This window comes from Triturus cristatus, chromosome 6 (genome assembly GCF_964204655.1).
Source record: "Triturus cristatus chromosome 6, aTriCri1.1, whole genome shotgun sequence".
NCBI lineage: Eukaryota > Metazoa > Chordata > Amphibia > Caudata > Salamandridae > Triturus > Triturus cristatus.
In genome coordinates, this window is record NC_140589.1 from 973491566 (window position 1) to 973509907 (window position 18342).

General features: G+C 45.9%; 1 protein-coding gene across 1 annotated transcript in view; it reads right to left on the minus strand.

The window, feature by feature from the left end:
* RNF217 (ring finger protein 217) overlaps positions 1 to 18342 on the minus strand; it is a 411233-nt gene that overhangs the window by 11132 nt on the left and 381759 nt on the right. Inside the window, exon 5 of the mRNA XM_085611693.1 lies at positions 16613 to 16684. Within this exon, the coding sequence (XP_085467819.1) occupies positions 16613 to 16684 (72 nt within the window). The remainder of the gene's footprint in view (positions 1 to 16612; positions 16685 to 18342) is intronic.

Here is an 18342-nt window from a genome sequence, read left to right on the forward strand (position 1 = left end):
GAATGGGGTCTGGGGGCCTATTTGATCATCTTTCTTGTTCCCAAAATCACAGGGGGGTTTCAGATTGTGATCAACCTTCGGCCCTTGAACAGGTTTGTCTGGAAGATCCCGTTCAAGATGGGGCCCATGCAGCGTGTGATCCCTTTGATTCAGGCAGGTTGGGTGATGTCTACGCTGGATCTCCAAGACGCTTATCTTCATGTACCAGTGGCTCTAGAGGTTCAGCGGTTTCTGCAGTTTTACCTGGCAGCTCATCATTGGCAGTTCTGTGTCCTTCCGTTTAGTCTTCGGTCCGCTCCCAGGGTGTTCACCAAGTTGGTTGCTCCCCTGGTGGCACATCTTCACCTCCTGGGAGTGTCTGTGTTTCCTTATCTGGACGATAGACTTCTCCTGGCCCCTTCGCCTGTGATGATATCGCAGCACCTGTCTTTGACCATTCATACGCTCGAGCCCCATGGATTTCTCCTGAACTTTCCGAAGTGCCATCTTTTTCCTGCCACCCGGAGGTCCTTCGTTGGGGCGGACTCAATTCTGTTCTGGGCAAGGTGTTCCTTCCTGTTTCCCGGCTTCTGCGCCTTCAGTCCCTGTTGAAGGAGTTGTTGTCTCGGACTTCGGCTACCCTGCTTCAGTGGCTCGAGGTACAGGGTCATATGGTTGCTACTGTTTTCATGGTTCCATGGGCCAGGTTCCATCTTCGGCCTTTACTGTGGCATCTTCACCGTTGGGTGCCTTTCTGGTTCAGGACTTTGCGGTGTCGGTGTCTCTGGAGATTGTGTCCGCTCTCCAGTGGTGGCTGGATTCTTCAAATCTCTCCAAGGGGATGTGGCTGTACCCGCCGCTTCCGGTGGTGTTGACGACGGATGCCAGTGCGTCTGGTTGGGGGGCTACTCTGGGTCCGTGGTCTGTCCAGGCTCGATGGCTGAGGACGGAGTCCCAGTCGGTCCTCCAACTGGAAGGAACTGTCTGCTGTGGAACATACGCTTCGTTTCTTCCAGGATTGTCTATTGGGGTGCAACGTTCTGGTGTGGACCGACTCGCAGTCCTTCCTTGAATCTGGTGGCCTGTGCGATTGCTGGTTCGGTGGAGCATCATCTCCTGGCCATCTCTGCTCAGCATATCAGAGGTGTGGACAATGTGGTGGCGGATGCCTTGAGTCACAGGTTTCCATTGTCTCGGACCCTGTGCCTCTGCCCCAGGATTTTCAAGATGCTCTGTCAGAGGTTCGGGACTCCCCAACTGGACTGGTTTGCCTCCAGGACCAATGTACTGCTTCCCCTCTTTTGTTCCCCGAGTTGGGGGCTTGGGGGGTGGAGGCGTTGTCTCTCCTGTGCCCCCTTGGTTACTGTATGCCTTCCCTCCTTTTCCTCTGATTCTGGCCTTCTTGCAGAAGGTGCAGAGGGTGGGGGCCCATGTGGTGGCTGTCTTACCTCACTGGCCTCGGAGGTCCTGGTTCTCGTTGTTGCTGAGTCTGGCGGTGGGTCCTCCTTGGATTCTGCCTCGCTGCCCATCTCCCCTGAGGTTGACCTCTCCCTCCCTCCTGGTCCCTCTCACCCTGGCGGTCTGGAGGTTGAACGGCTGTCTCTTGGGGTCCGGGGTTTGCCGGACCACCTCATCACGAAGATGCAGGCCTCCCGTAGAAAGTCCAATTTGTCCTCCTACTCTAAACATTGTTTTTCCTTCTCCTCCTGGTGTTCTGGGCTTGGCCTGTCTCCTACCTCTTGCCCCATCGCTTCTATCCTTCATTTTTTTCTGGATGGCTTTCAGAAGAACTATGCCTTGTTTACTCTGAAAGTTCAGTGGGCTGCTGGTCGGGCTTTCTAGGATCCGACTTCGCTCCCGTCTTCGGATGGGTTGTTGGTTTCTCGGTTGTTTCGGAGTTTCTCTCTCTCCTCTCCTTCTGCTCATTCTCCAGTTCCTCCTTGGGGTCTTTCTTTGGTCCTGAGTGCTCTGCAGTCCTCTACCTTTGAGCCTTTGGAGTCGATTGACCTTAAATTCCTCTCTTTTAAGGTGGCTTTTCTGGTTGCTGGTACTTCTGCTTGGTAGTTGGGTGAGCTCACTGCCTTGCGTTGTTCTCCCTTTTTGCGTTTCTTCGATGACGCGGTTGTCCTCTCTTTGGATCCTGGGTTTGTTCCGAAGATTCGTTCTCGGTTTCATTCCTCTCAGGAGTTGATCCTCCCTTCTTTCTGTCCATCTCCTTCCTCAACTGCTGAGCTGTTGCTGCACACTCTTGATGTGAAGCGTGCGTTGTCTATCTATGTTAACCGCTCTGCGGTGTTTAGTTCTCTCTTTGTGACCTTTGGTCTGGCTGCTCGGGGTAAGGCTGCTTACCATCTTACTCTGGGTGCTGGATCAAGGCTGTTATTTCTCTGCCTTATCAGGGCTCTGGTTTGCCTTGCCCTTCTGTGGTTCAGGCCAGTTCCACTAGGGGTGTTCCTGCTTCCTGGGCTGCTTTTCATGGGGTTTCTCTTGATGAGATCTGTCAGGCTGGGACTTGGGCTTCTGATTCTACTGTTGTGAAGCATAATTGTCTGAATTGTGCTCTGTCTGACCGGACACATTTTGGTTGTGGTCTGTTGCATGCTGTGGGGCGTGTTCCCCCCACCTGATTCGGTGTCTTTATTAAAGATGTATTCACTTGCTGCAATCCACTTTTGTGTTCGGTCTGTGTTCTCTGTGTGGTTTGCCAAAGGCCTGCTTGTGTGGTTGCTTTGGTATGCCTCATTAGTGATGACTGGGTTGAGGACGAGGGATGAAGAGGTAATGCTATGATTACTTACCGGTAATCCCCATTACTCTTAGTCCTACTTGTCCTCAACCCAGTCATACTTCCCACCCACCCTCCCTGTTCAGATCTTTGTTGCTTGGTATGTCAGGAAGTGCTTTCTGTTGGCTATTAATTATAGCCCCAGGCAGGCGGGTGGGTGGACACTAAAAGTGTTTCCTGTTTTGTTTCCTGTCAGTGGAATATACCTCATTAGTGATGACTGGGTCGAGGATGAGTAGGACTAAGAGTAATGGAGATTACCGGTAAGTAATCATAGCACTCACCCCCAGTCAAGAGTTCTGGATTAAACCCATTGTTCTTTTGCTCACTACGCCACCCCAGTTTGGGCCCAGCCATATCGCTGGATTAAAATGACTTGCTCCTAGCTCTTTGTTGTATGTGACGTGGGAAGGAAGATTATAGAGTTTTATTACCTTCTGTAATTCGTATGTTGCTTTATAAAATTTAGCTTGAAAAAATATAGGAATTGGACCCTTGAAGTTGAATTTTGGCTGGGCCAGGTCTGGGATCTCAGAAAAGGAACTTAATAGTAACAAGATTCATTTTTGCATTGGATTGGTATGTGGACAGGTACACTCCATGAAACCTCTGCTATAAGCTTAGCAGAGGCCCTGTTCATCACCAAAGACCTTAGAACAGGCTCTGTGAGGAATACGTGCTCGGGAAACTCTTAATAAGAACTGCCGCACTCACCTTGGCATCGACGGCTCCACACTAGTTACCAGAACCAAAGACAAATATTTCTCCCCGATAAAAAAATGGCTTCCGCTGACCGCACTGTGACACGTTTGTGTGATGGCAAAACAACGTAGATGTATTTCTAGGGAACAGGGTCGTGTACCTACAATATTACACACTATATTTAAGGGAATAGCATACTCATCCAAAGTAGACGGACAGGGAACAACTTGGAACAAATGTCACAAGGAGCGACCTGGACTGTCTAAGGGTCTATTTCAGAGACCATTAGACTGAATACCAGACATTTTCTGTGCAGGATGGATAGAAAAGAACGGACCAGGAACAAATAGATATATAGCTCTTGCATGGGCGTCCGCAGGGGGGGGCAAGGAGGGGCGCTTGCCCTCCCCTGGAGTACCCCTCCTTGCCCCCCTGCGGACACCCATGCTTTTACGGACGCCTTTTGTCCGTAATTTTAGACCCTGCAGGAAGCAGAGCTGTTCCCTGCCAGAGGCCTCAACTCCCTGATGGGGCGCCTTGCACGCCTCCTCGCAGCCCCTCCCGCCCATTGTCATTCTGTCTGTGGCTGATTATCACATACAGAATGACAATGGCCAGTTTGAGCTGCCAAAGCATACATCCCACCCTGAACCAATGAGGCAGCTCAGCAGGTTGGGTATGCGCTGCCGAGACCAGCCGACACAGAGCAGTGTTGTTTGTGCCATGATCGGGTTTTTCTCCCTAAGGCCATGAAACGGAATAGGCTCTGTCTCGAGTGCCACTTGACATCACCACTGCCAGAGGTGGTGCGGAAATACACCCACCCCCTTAAAACTCGTGCCCCATGGCATTCTGGTCCGTGCAGTCCTTTCCTTAATCAGCCATAGGTGAAAGTGCAGGCTGCATCCTAAGGGGAAGTGGCAAACTAGGTCTGGACACCAAGACCTCCTTTTAACACTGTGTAGCCTGAGAGCAAGGGGTCTTCTGAATGAAGTCCGGGGAGTGCGGTCGATGCATTATCCTCCCAAGTCAAAAATTGAGGTTGCAGCATAGCCCGGATTTCAGATCCCACTAAAACGTACACAGTCACGTGCAACAGCCGCGGCCCGTGAAGGGAGTTTCGTGGGGCGGTAGGGCGGGGCTGGGGGAGGGGCGGGGTGGTGGGTTCTAAAAACCGGAATATGGATAATTGCAGGTAAGTAAACAATTAAATAAATAAAACAAATTTCGTTGCGCGCCCTGCATCGCATTTTTGCGATGCAGGGCGCGCAACGAAATTTGTTTTATTTATTTAATTGTTTACTCACCTGCAATTATCCATATTCCGGTTTTTAGAACCCCCCGCCCCGCCCTACCGAACTCCCTCCACGGGTCGCGGCTGCGTGTCAATAACATATCTATCTGCCAGTATGCTCCCTATCATGTCTGGCAGGACGTCCCGACCCTGTGTTTCACTGCCTTATATCCCTCTGTACCCCACTCCCCACGCTCACTGCCTAAAATCACTCTGTACCCTACACCTCTCGCTCACTGCCTTATATCCCTCTGTACCCCACACCTCGTGCTCACTGCCACAGCATATCCCTCTGTACCGCACACCTCTCGCTCACTGCCTTATATCCCTCTGTACCCCACACCTTGCGCTCACTGCCTTATATCCCTCTGTACCCCACACCTCGCGCTCACTGCCACAATATATCCCTGTGTGCCCCACACCTCGCGCTCACTGCAACAACATATTTCTCTGTACCCCACACCTCGGGCTCACGGCGTTATATCCCTCTGTACCCCACACCTTGCGCTCACTGCCTTATATCCCTCTGTACCCCACACCTCGCGCTCACTGCCACAACATATCCCTCTGTACCCCACACCTTGCGCTCGCTGTTTTATATCCCTCAGTACCCCACACCTCGCGCTCACTGCCACAACATATCCCTCTGTACCCCACACCTCGCGCTCACTGCCACATATCCCTCTGTATCACACTCTTCACACTCACTGCCTGTTCGCTCACTTTACCCTGCCATTCATCTTCTACGTGTTCTCTCCCCTTTCACTCGTTCTACCTCTGTTCACCCCCTTACTTCTTTTAGTACCTTACTCCTTTCTCACTACCTCTACTTCTTTTCCTCTTCAGTAACATCTCTCTGACACATCTCTGCACTTCTTTTATATCAACGCACCCTCTACCTCACCTTTCTACCTCAGTCTTTATTATTCCCTCTTCCTCAGCTATCTCTACCTGGCCCTCTCACGTTCTACGACTGCGTTATTCTCCCCTCTCCAGCTTTGATTTACCTGTCTCTGCTCCTGAATCTTTTTCTTCTACACCTCACTTCTTTGTTTACCCTTCACCCCATCGCTACCCTTCTGTTTGCCTCACTACGGTCTTTACCCGACTCACCTTTCAGTGCCTCTTCCCATTTCGCCTTCCTTCCTCACAGAGCTCTCCTAGCATGCATCTGTTTCTCCCCTCACCACCATGCCTGCCTCTACTCCTCCTTACCTTTCTAACAAGCCTAACTTTCTACCTTCCTGTTATTCCTGGTAGTGAACCTTTCATTTCACGCCTCCGGTTGTATTACCTACGCATTTAAATTGAGTAGGTCATTGCTGTGCTCCCAACCTGACATCGAGACCCAGTCCCCTTGCCTCTCAACATGCTCAGATATAACAACAAGCATTGGCATAGCCAATACGTCCCGCCTTTGAGACCTGCTGCATAACTAAATACTTATAAGGTCCCAAAGGCGAGACCTATTGGCTATGCCAATGATTGTTTTACTCAGCTTGGCCTGAGCATTACCCGATCCTGATTGTCTGCCATTTTAGCCCCGCCCCCTATTGATTAACATTAGCCACGCCCCTTCATTTGCCAGGTTAGCCCCCCCTGGAAAAATTTCTGCGGACGCCCATGAGCTCTTGTTTATTTAGATGTTTATGTAGCAGCTGAGTTACGCACGACCACTGTGACCTCGACTTTAAACAAGCTTTGATAGAAAAGTCTGCTTATCACCACAAGGTGGCGATATCTCCACGCGCTGGATCCAAATAGATCAGCGGCATTATGGACTGCGGGAAGAAAACACCCAAAACGGTGATTTCACTTTCAAAACGTTTTGCCCGTGTTTTCACACCCTTAATGGAAATGCATGGAATGGAGGAATCTTGGGCATATTATTTAAATAGCCGTGATGCCGTCTCAAACAGAGAGACAAAAAGGATTGGAGAGGTAACGCGCCAGGAGCAGACGGTCTGACAAGAATACCCACAGGTAAAACATCTCACACGCCACCGACAGCCGAGGAGTATGACGAATCTCATAGTTCTCCTTATCCAAGATGAGAATAAATAAATTGGGGCGTTTTGAAGTAGCTTGAGGCTGAGCCAATACTCTCGATAGTGGGAAGGCTCCTGGGAAAGGATTGCTTCTTTAAAATAGTAGAGTATCGAACCACTAGAGGGCAGCAAAAGCAATATGAGTCAGGGAAGCACCAAAAACACAAACCGTCACACACCTAGTCATTTTTTATTGTTTTACATCACTTTAGTTTATACTACTGTTATATACATATATCGCTGAAGCTAGATCAGGGGAGATTGTCAACATTCTGTAGCACGTTAGTGTCTGCATTTTGCGACTGGACCCATGTTATAAATAATGGTTGGAAACAGTGCTTTAAATGGGGAAAAAATAGTGCAGGTACTCATTTAAATGGGACGAGTGGGCGGGGCTAAAGGCAATGCTTATTGACTTACTAGTTGCAGCAGCACATACCAAAGCACATGAGAAATTCGTTTCTATAAACAAAACAGGTTAACTCGCTATACAAAAGGGAAGCCAAACACATGGCTATTTTAATATCTCCTTATTTTGGAATATTTCTCTCACTTTTCTCTCAAACAAGCAGACAAACACACTGAGTCACATACATCAGCAGACACACAAAAGAATCAGGTGGGATTAAAGCCCTTTTAACCTACTTACCTCCCATGGCTTTCTTCATTGCACTGTCAACGGGCTGCCTCGATTCCTTGCAACACAGCATGATGATGAACACCCGGATATTATGCAAATGAGCCCATGCTGAATATTTCAGCGGGGCTCAGCTCAGGGCTACAGAAGTGCTTTGGTGGTCAGAGAGACAGGCTACCACCACTAGAGGCCAAGGCGCCTACCCTTTCATGAGTACCGGTACTCTCCACTGCAGTAGAGAAGTGGCGGTGCTCAGAATGATAAAAATATGAAGAGCCAGTACTCAGTACCTGTGAGTACCGGCCCATTTAAAGCACTGGTTGGAAATGAATTTGAGGTTAAAGTTTATGCACCATATTTTGACATTTTGAAAGTTAATAGGTCTGGCCTTGGCTGGGCTTGGTCAATGCTCGTTTTTTTTTGTCATGGCTTTTGGAACACCTTTTGTCTGTGAAACGAGCGGGCCCTCGTCGATCAAAACAGAAACATTGGCTAAGCAAAATTAAAAAGCAAAATTATTTCATGGCTTCAAAAAACCCGGTACAGCAGTTGCTGGCACTTAAAGGAATGGCCTTGAGTGAGGATGTGCTCCTAGTGAAATTGGCATAGCCAATAGGTCTCGCTTTTGGGACCTTATAAGTATTTAGTTATGCAGCACAATATCCTTGGTGCAATAACATCAACTGTCGTAAATAGTTCAATCTCCATGAACAATGACATCTGCCGCAAATTGATATAGTATAAACCATAGGCAACTGCCCAATTGGGCCTACACCAGGGGAATGTGATAGAGTCCATTTGATGGCATTAGCAAGAAAGGCTTGACCTGCCCGCCAACCCCCGCATCCCCAGAGGAGGCCACACAAGAACCTTCGAGCATCCCTCAGGGCATTGCTGCTGCATTATCTACTGAACAGATCTGAAATGAGGAAGGGAGCGGAGGGCGTCCTCCAAACCTGAGTGCCCTCAGACGGGCAGGGTTGGCGGCCGGCAACAGGGGCGGCAGGTAGCCTTCCTGAGCCACTCCAGGCTGGAGTCTGCCGGCCGCAGCGGCCTTATCAGTCTGCTCACTTCATCCGGGATTAGCCTTTATTGCTCCAGATACCAGCCAGGGGGTGGCTGCGAGTCCCGAACCGGTCGCCGAGCTGTGGCTCCTGCGCCCGTGGAAGGTTGCAGCAGGAGCACCAGGTGCAGGCGCCTTAGCCGCCAGGTCCGGGCGGCAGAGCAGGCGAACTGTCCTGCCTCTGCTCCGCTGCCACCCTGTTCTGGCAGGCTCACACTTAAGAGCCAGACGGCGGCTCAGCCTCCACACTCCCTTTAATGTCGGTCACTTTGATAAAGGTGCCCCATGGGAGTCTCTGACAGATGGGAAATTATACCAAGAAAAACATACATTGCGCAAAGTCTACGTGACAAAATAAGGCCAGGTTCCCGAGGCTTTTAACAACACTTTAGTCATCCAGGTGCCTTCCTTCTGGGAGCACACTTAAAGGGGCGTTCAGAGATCAAACTGTGCGCCTACCACGTTTGACGCACGCAGGAGTGAGGCCCACGTACTACACGATTGGAGAATGGACAATGTATTTTATACAACGCCAACGGAGATGGGAAGCTGCTTCAAAGCGTTCTTGAAGGTAGATGGTATGCGGGAAAGGATGGCAGGCTACTGGCATGTGGGAGTTTAATTAGTTTTCAAATCAAAAGAAATAGTCCTAGACAGGTAAAGCTGAATTAAATTAAGAATAATCGCCACTGCGAATATTACCTTGAAAAGTAAAACACAGTTCTGCATTGCAAAGTTTCCAGATCACCGATTTGAACCATACAGTGTCATTGCACCTCAACACAGTCTCATCCCATAGCACCGATAGACCAGTGAGTGGCAGAAGGAGCACCCAGCAAGCACTTTAGAACCAATCAGTGCGGCGTATTGGCATTGCCGTCACAGCTTACATCAAACGCAGTGCAGCGACGCACGAAGGGGAGATGAAGACAGACAATTTTTGAAAGGGCTTTTTTTTAGGGGACACGGTTGTGCGCCTCATTTACACATCATTGTGTAAATTGATTATGCTATAAAATCCACGAGAGAGTCACAATACTAAAAAATAAGTCTCACTAGCTTGCTGATATACCACGAGGTTTCCTGCCCTGGCAGAAGGGGTGAACAATGTGCCCATTAAAAAGTTGGAATTTCCCGATATCATGACGAGGTGACGTAAAATGACGTCACTCAGAAACTGGCCAACCCCAGCCTTCAACTCTCTGCAGTAGAGGCTAGACTGTCACGTTTAAGGAAGAGTCAATAGGTGTAACGTTTATCCAAAGAGCACAATTTAATGGAGCGCAGTGCCATTTTGATAAAGAAAGAAACCTCGACCCCCATAGCCAAGAAAGTAATTGCCACACAATTAAAATAACCAAGAAAACTATAAACTTCATCGCTTTTAGTGGTGGGGGAGAGCCACAGGAATCTTGGGGGTTGGGTACATTAGTGATCTTCTTTCTCTGTAACAAACAGGATATAAAAACGACCGGGCTAATGGTTCCTTGGTAAAGTATTTTTCGTGAACTGGTTTATTTTCACACATTTATCGAGCCAGAACAATTAGCAGCGTTTACATAAACATTCCTCCGATCACTGGCTGCAGTCTTCGGTTTTCTGCATTCGTGGCCTTGTAGGCTAGGCGGGGGTTGCATGGTAACGCGGCCTTCATCCCACGAACTGCTGTAATCCCAGTTTATCTCTAATACCTCCCCGTTTCACCCTCACAAAGTTCGCCAGGTAACATCTAATGGAATTTCTGCAGAGAAATAGCAGTAGTTGGCAGTTCGAAACAGGGAAAAAGTGGAAATTACCACAGCATGCCCCATTCTAAAGTCGGGAACTACGAAGGCATGGTAAAGGTGCACCCTACCACGGTAATGGTATTTACTGGATGCACTATTTACCGCCATAATAAGGGCGACTCCACTGTGGCCAAATGTGGAGCGCCGTGGTGCAAAAACCTATTGGCTGCCAAAAACCCACTAGGAATAGCCAAACAAGTGACAGACTTCCAACTTACAATTAGGTTTCAGTTGACGAAATGTGTACAGCCTGATCACAGCAAACGAAAGTCACTCACCACAAATGAAGAGGCCAAACTGCACTCAGAAAAATAAAGTCAGAATGTGAGAAAAGCCAGATGGCGCCGGGAGCAGCAGCAGCCAGCGGGAGGAGCGGGATGCGCTCTGTGGTGGGAGAGAGTTGGCGCGTGCGACGGCAAAAGTGAAAGCAGGCTGGCAAGTGGTGTGTGATGTGCGCGCACCATGACCAGAGAGGAAAGCCAGATGGCGCCTCTGCTCGTCATTGTGCGCGTAACCGCACGCTCTATGCCAGCCATAAAACTGTGGTAGCACTTTTAAAAGCCCACAGACTAAATGTCTCGCCAGACCTGGGCATGCGCTGGCTCAGGCGAGACCTAAAAACAGAATGCTGTCAGTCACAGTGAAGTTAGCCAATAGCCAAAGTGGACTGACTTACTGTATGTTTTACTGGGAGGAAAATAAATGGGAATGCAACAACAATAGCTCAATGGTTGAAGAGAAATAGCTGAAAGTCTCTTTAACTAATCAAAAAGTTATGCATATAATTTTAGTAAAATAAAAAATTCAATGATATTTGCAAAAAAATAAATAAAAAGGGCCATTAACAATCTAGAGTCTTTTCTTTGTCCTCAGTTGCAAATCCGCCCCTCCACATTTTGGGGTGTGTGCACCTTTTCTACCTAAAAGTCTCTATTCTGCCACCTTGAGAAGTGGCAGAAACTTTCCTTTGCTGTACAGACCAGGTAGCCCACCGTAGGGCTACCTGGTCTGTACAGCCTTCTTGCTGTATACATCTCCTGCACTACATAATGTTCCCACTGGCCTGGGTGCAAATGTGCCTGGGGCAGAGGGAGGGCCGTTCCTCCTTTGGTAGGCAGCCTGGTTGTATATCAGAAGAGGCGTAAGCTTTGATGCTCACTGTCTTGATGTGCCACTTCACTAGTCATCCTGCCAGGGAGGGAGATGTCACCTCCATCCTGTCCAGGCCTTTGTTTTTGACTCCTATGACAGCTCACACCTCCACTCTATGCCACTGAACTCTACTCTATGTCCCTCCACTCAACGCCTTCCCACTCTATGCTCCTCCACTCTACATCACTCCACTTCACTTTACTCCACTCTACGCCACGCCGTGCCACTTTACTCCACTCCACGCCACTCCACTCTGCGATACTCCCCACTATGCCACTAACTAACTTTTAGCAATGCTGAACATCCGGCACGTTGGTGTACAACATGGGTAAAAGCCATTGGCAAAGCCAACAGCTCTTGCATAGGCAAGACTAAATGGCTCTTCCACTGCTTATCTTGTTTTTTGATAGTCCGGCCTTTATTGCCGCTTTAATTATTTGTGCCACCAGTACAATATGACTGCAATTCATGGTTCTAATCTGCTGTGGCTCTTTCCATTTCTGCTTACATATAGGGCATTGCAGTATCTAGCATTGAGTTCAGTTTCAGATGTAGTTATGCAGTGTGATACAGGGTCCCTGGCACCGTTTTATCACTTCGTCCATCTCAAAGCCGCCCTAATATCCAAAAATGACATTGGCAGCAGCCTGGCCTTCTGGTTGCTCCCTCTGGCCATAATTAGAGACCTCTTACCGACCACTCACCCTTGCTTTCGGGATGCCCCCGATGGCTATAAGCAGATGCCACCTGCCCATCATCCTTCAGCAGGACCCTGACTTTCTCTCCACCTCTGCTTGCTCCATGCCAGTTTGATTCCAGAGCCACTTTGGTCCAAAGGCACATGAATAAGCTGGATATACCGGATATACCGGTGTACCCGCAAACTCTCTGGGACAGTAAAAGCACCAGCGGGCAAGATTTCCTACTTTTAATGATTTATTGTATGCAATGACCACTCCATTTCAATTGTTTAATAAAAAGAATTAAAAAAAAAAAAAAAAGATTTCCTACTTTGCACAGTGGGGAATGCGTGACATTAAAATATTTGAAGACCACTGCACTAGAGGATTACCTTGAGCAAAAGTCAACAGTGCTTTTTGACAGGAGAACCTCTACATGAACATTTGTTGCCACAGTATGTGCGAAAACCTCCGCCCTGCACGCCTGTTTTAAGGGTTATTTGACAGCCTTATAAACTGCAGCATCGGAGGGGCAGGACCGGGCTCTATGGGGAGAGTAATCTGCATTACTTTTGCTTTCTTATAAATTCTCCCACTTTGAAGTCACAGAAAAAAAGTCAAAACCAAGCTCCCTCGGAAAAATGTGTTTAAATGCACAGCAAATGTGACAAGATAAGAACAAGATTTAAAGGTCTGTTTGTAGAAATTGGGATCTCGGAAGAATACACTAAATAAGATTTGGGCAAGGGAAGCGACAAACTCAAGCTGGACTGTGGAAATGTACCCTTTTAGGGGTACACTGGTGCAGGGTCACCCTTTTGTCCACTGGTTCAAAGACAAACAAAATAGAGATCAGCACTGGAGTTGGAAATAAATAACAAGTTTATTAATTACTCATGAGTGGGACCACATCCACACATCACTCTCAAGTGCTGTCTGAGGTAGTACACTGAAGTCACAGAACACAGGTCTTTGAAACAGGTTTTCTGCAGTGTAAGCATGTGAACAGAAATAGGGAGAACAAGTTTTAGAAATAGTTATTAGCAAACAAGGGCAGATGAATAACCACTTAGTCAGCAAAGTGGGAGGGGTAGCAGGAGTGCTTATGGCAGCAGTAAATGGTTGAGAGTTAACATCTGAGACTCGGTGCTCTGGCAGCTACAAACCTTCAGCACGTACATTGCTTTTAGCTGAGTCAGGTAGTCAACTAAAATAGATAGCACAAGCAGAGTGAAAAGACAAAAGAATTACGAAGCAAACTTAAATGGACACCACAGCCAAAATGGCTGTCGCTTATGGCAAGTAAAATATTCCATGTTTTCCACAGGACTGCCTAAAACAATTAGAGCCAGCAAATAGAAAGCAAGGCAATGTACGTTATGAACTGTAAAGCCAATGATAAGCAATGGGCAGAATGCATTCCAGGGAAGCTTTCTGAATGTCCCCAAGATGTCTTCAGCAAACCTGCTGTCTGGTAGGTGGCTTTAACCTAAAAGAGAAGGGGGGGGGGGGGGGGGGGGGGGAGAGGTCCGCCACTAAAGAAAAAAAAACATTAAAGTATTAATGCATCATTAATTGAAATAATGGTGTGGGCTCCCCTATAAAAGATTTTTAAAAATTTTAAATATAGATATACTACAAAAAAAAAAAGAGAAAGGCATGTCATAACCAGATCTCAGGGACTAAATCAGAATTCAAACTGTAGGGTATTTTAAGGCACTATCCATCCCACTTTCCATAGTGGGATTTCTATATCACATTTGACCTCCAAAATATATAAAGGTCTAAGTGATTGTTTTATGACTGTCAAATTTAGACAAAATAAAATATTTGTACTACTTATCTTTTATTAGAATCATCCCTTTTGAAATGACTTTATTTGTCAGAACAAATCTACTGTTTCTAATGTTTACAACCGTTTACTCTTGGGATGATGCAAGTAGGGCATTTTTGTGTTCTTGATTACTTCTTTGAAACCGTGGAACCGTAAGGAGTCCAACGAGGAAATTTGGGCATTTTCAGACTGAGCAGGTAGTTTGAAGGCTAGCATAAACAATCTGCCTGAAACACTGTGGCTATTAGACAGGCTTTATTGCTAAATAAAAGCATGTACTGTAGTATCACAGATCTAGAACATTCGACTTCAGTTTTGAAAGTTGGAAGTTAAAACTATCTTGAATAATTGAATCATCATTTGTACGCAAGCCAATACGAATGACGGGAAAATTTCAGCAGCTAATAGAATAGTTTTTGACAAATTGTTTTACACTTTGGCATTCATATTACACCTACCTGGATGCAATACATTCTTGATATTAAAGAAAGTACAGAGCTCGTTTTTTTTGGTAACAGAAGCAGACTCTTGTGCACATATGTCTGATGTGGTGTTAAGTTGATAAATGACCAACTGATGTTTTCGAATTCAGATGTAAAAAGGTTAACAAAGTGAGCACGGAATTCGTTTGGAGAGGGGAGACTTAACAATTATCATCACTCCAAAAGTCATGTATTTTCTCCAGTGTTAATGTTTGCGTGGCTATAATTTTTTCTGTGGCAAGGAGAACCTCCTATTTTTTATTAGAAGGTAAACTGAGATATATTAACGATTTACTTTGCAGTTTTTAACAGCTCTTTCTCATAATCTTAGAAAGTATCAGCAAGTAGGAAAACATAGCTAGGCGCTCAAGAAAATGCCTTGTATGTCATATTCAGAATACTTTTCTGATGTTCAGTCACATTGGGAAGTGCCCAATCAAGGCTCTATCGTGGTAAGATGTTTTCTTTTTTACATTTTTCATTTTGGTTTTGGTCGTCCAGCATTTATTTTTTCTTATAGTCCTAGTTTACTTATACAATTATGTGAAGATTCTGTTTCTCTCCTCATCACAACCAGGACAGATGCTTTTTGAGTGCCACAAAACGGTTTAATAATAATGTAGAAAAACTAACCAAAATATGAAAACTGTTGAGAATTAAAAAGAAGCCTTGCTCAGAGATTTACTCCTGCTGGCTGTAATCCAAGGAACATGGAATTTCAAAGTACTGGTTGGTTCAGGTCTTGAATCCTATTCCTTACTTTAAGTGCTCAAGAGACTGTACAGATGTGCAGAGAAAAGTAAGAAGGTATGAGTACTAAAACCAATTAAATGTCTTAGAAGTCGCTCTAAACCATGGGTCAATGAGTAGCTTGGGTTCTACTGGTAGCTCGTCAGCACCCTTGAAATAGCTCTCCAAAGTGAAACTCAGACAACTATATAATTCAGAGGGTTTATGCAAATTTCAAAACCTTCAGAGTATTAGCCATTCAAAACAAAGGGAGGGCCTCAGGCTAAGACAGAAACACACAATGTGTTGGCCTTTGGGAGCCTGAACCATGACCCTATATATCTACCTTCAATCTCGTAAAGTCACCAGGAGAGTGGACAATTTAAGCCCAAACTACCAGTCACACTATGTGTGGGAACAATGGGCCAGAAAGGATGAGTGCCAGCAGTAACCAATCATGAAGCTAGAGCCGAGTCACCTAGGTTTGGGCTGACCTGAGCAAGAGACAAAAGGTGTGAGTTGAGTGCATAATCTGCCCCGGAGGTCAGGAGAGCAGAACATGGATGCAGTGTTGAATTTCACTTCTGAGCCTCACTGTGCATGCACCTTTATGTGGGCATGTATGCACATTTGTGTGTGTGTTTGTCAGTGTGTTTGGTATTGTGTTTCTCCCTGATAAACGGGGTTGATCTCTGGAAGCTATGCCTGGTGCCACGGCCCAAAAAACATATATGCTGCTTCCGATCATACCAAGTTAATCTCTGGCACAATTGTGACCATCTATGGTATAATTGTGGCCATGGTATAATAATGGCCATCCGTGATATATTTTAGGCACACTTGGTAGTTGTGCATACTGGCAGCCTTTACTGAACTATTACAATCCTGACCTACCTAGTTTTGGCCACCTGTGACACAATTGGTGGCCACCCTTGTCTTAGTAATGGCCATGACTTGTGTCCTGTTCTATGAACATAACTTTTCTTTCTGGAAAGGAATCTAGAAAATTGAGTTGGTTTGTCCAAAATGGAAAAGGTAAAGCTGATAGATGAATTATCATTCAAGCTGGGTTGTGGAGGCTTATTGTTGTGGATATGTACATTGTGCCAGAGGGTGTGTGTAGCTTCATGTGTTATGTCATTAGTCATGTGGAGGTATTGCATATTGAAACTCTTTTTCTGGCATTTCGGTGAATGTTTTACTTTGAGAAAATAGTTTAGTAGCTTCGAATGATTTTACTCCTTCTCTTGACATATGTTTAAAGCTCCCTTTCACCTTCCACTTCCACAATACATTATTGCTCTTAGATTACATTTTTTCTATTTTTTTTAAATCTACATTGCTTCAGGGTGTCATTTGACCCTTAGTCCCAATTAAAATCAACGACTTCTGATCAACATGAATTTCAGATAACACATAAAACATGACTTGGACTCTTACCTACTACAACTGCGATGGCACCCAGCGCCAGTCCCAGAATCAATAGTAGAGGTGCAATAAGTAACTTCCCAGCTGAAAAACAAACACAGACGGTGTTGACAAAATTGGTGTGTCAAGTATATCAGTTTCATAAATGTGAACTCTTCATACCCAATAGAATGAGCATAAAAGAAATATGCTTCTGGTTTCTCCGCTAATTAATACATGGATATTTTCCCAGTGGCAAACAACCAACTGAGCAATTTGACTCTACCATTTGTCTAATACCAGTGCCATAATGAAAGAAAATGATAAAATATATATACACACAGAAGTGCATGATTTAACGTAGAGAAAATAAGCTCACAGAAAGGTGAGTAAATTAAGGGAATCATGCTCAGGCAAAGACTGAAGGAAGAAGAAAGGAAGAGAAGTATAGATAGATTGATTACCTAACAACAACCTCTTTTGAAGGTTCATGCCATCTTAACTTTCAAGGAAGTGTCCATTACCAGACAGTCAAGGCGAGGAGGACCTGTACTAGCTTATGAATTTCTTAAAAATGTTCACTGAAACTTTTAACAAAAAACTAATAAGTAAATCTAGGTCACCTACACGGATACTAGCCTACGGGTCTCCAAATAGAACTTATTCTCCTATCCTGACCCCCCTCCCGACTACCTTAAACATATTACATTGAAATAAAAATCTGTGTGTGGAAATGGCTTTTGCAGGTTCATCCCACACTTTTACCACCGACTGACTATTAGGTATTGGTATAATGACAGAGTGCACCAAGGCATGCTAACAAGACCTGGCTCTTAAATGTGTATGTTTAATTGGGTTATACATGTTTGGCATAAGTTAACATACTTATAAGTCCCTAATACATGGTATCAGGTGTACCCAGGGAATGAAGGTTAAAGTGTGCCTCATGGGCAGCAGCACTTATTGTGTCACCATGAATGTGACAAAGTAAAACATGTCTCCCAGCAGGCCTGCAGCAGACTGTTAGAGCATGTTTGGACTATATGCCACTCCTAAGATTGGCCTGCCGAACCCTAAGACATTGTGCTGTACATTAAAAGAAAGGACATGTGCTTTTATATGCCCTTACAGTAAAAAACCCAAACTGTCATTTGTACTGTGGAAAGGTCAGTAGCCTTAATGGCAAGTACAGGGTTACACGTTGAGCACTCAGCTGTGCTAACTCCTGACTGGGACTATTAAAGTTGGTATTTCAAGGAATCAAAACAATTGTTACATTAAAACTGACTTGATTCCCAAGTAGCATTTAATATAACTTCTCAATAAAAAGCAACTTTAGAAAGTTATCACTCAATTGCCCAAGTTTTCCCGCGGCCATTTGCAAATGCTGGCCATGAGACAGCCGTCTGCCCTCCTGGAGAGAGGTGTCACCATTTTCCAGGAAAGGCCAGACTAGAGGCCTGCCATAGGAAGAGGTGTTACTTCTCTCTGGCAGGAAGCCCAAACAGGGTGCAAGACCAAAAGGAGAGTTTCAAAGTAGAAGACGCCTTTGGAGGGTAAATGGAGAACACGAACAAGAGGGACTGCTTTTTGTTCTGGTAAACTGGCTGGCAATGGGGACACAGAGGAGGAAACAGTTGCCAAAACCAGTTTTCTCATGGGCGTGTAGCCTCCAGATAGTCTCAACTCTAGGGTAGGCTACCATGTTCCACACCAAGAGAAGGATTCAGCCATCTTGCAAGTGGGCAGAAAATCAAATTCTG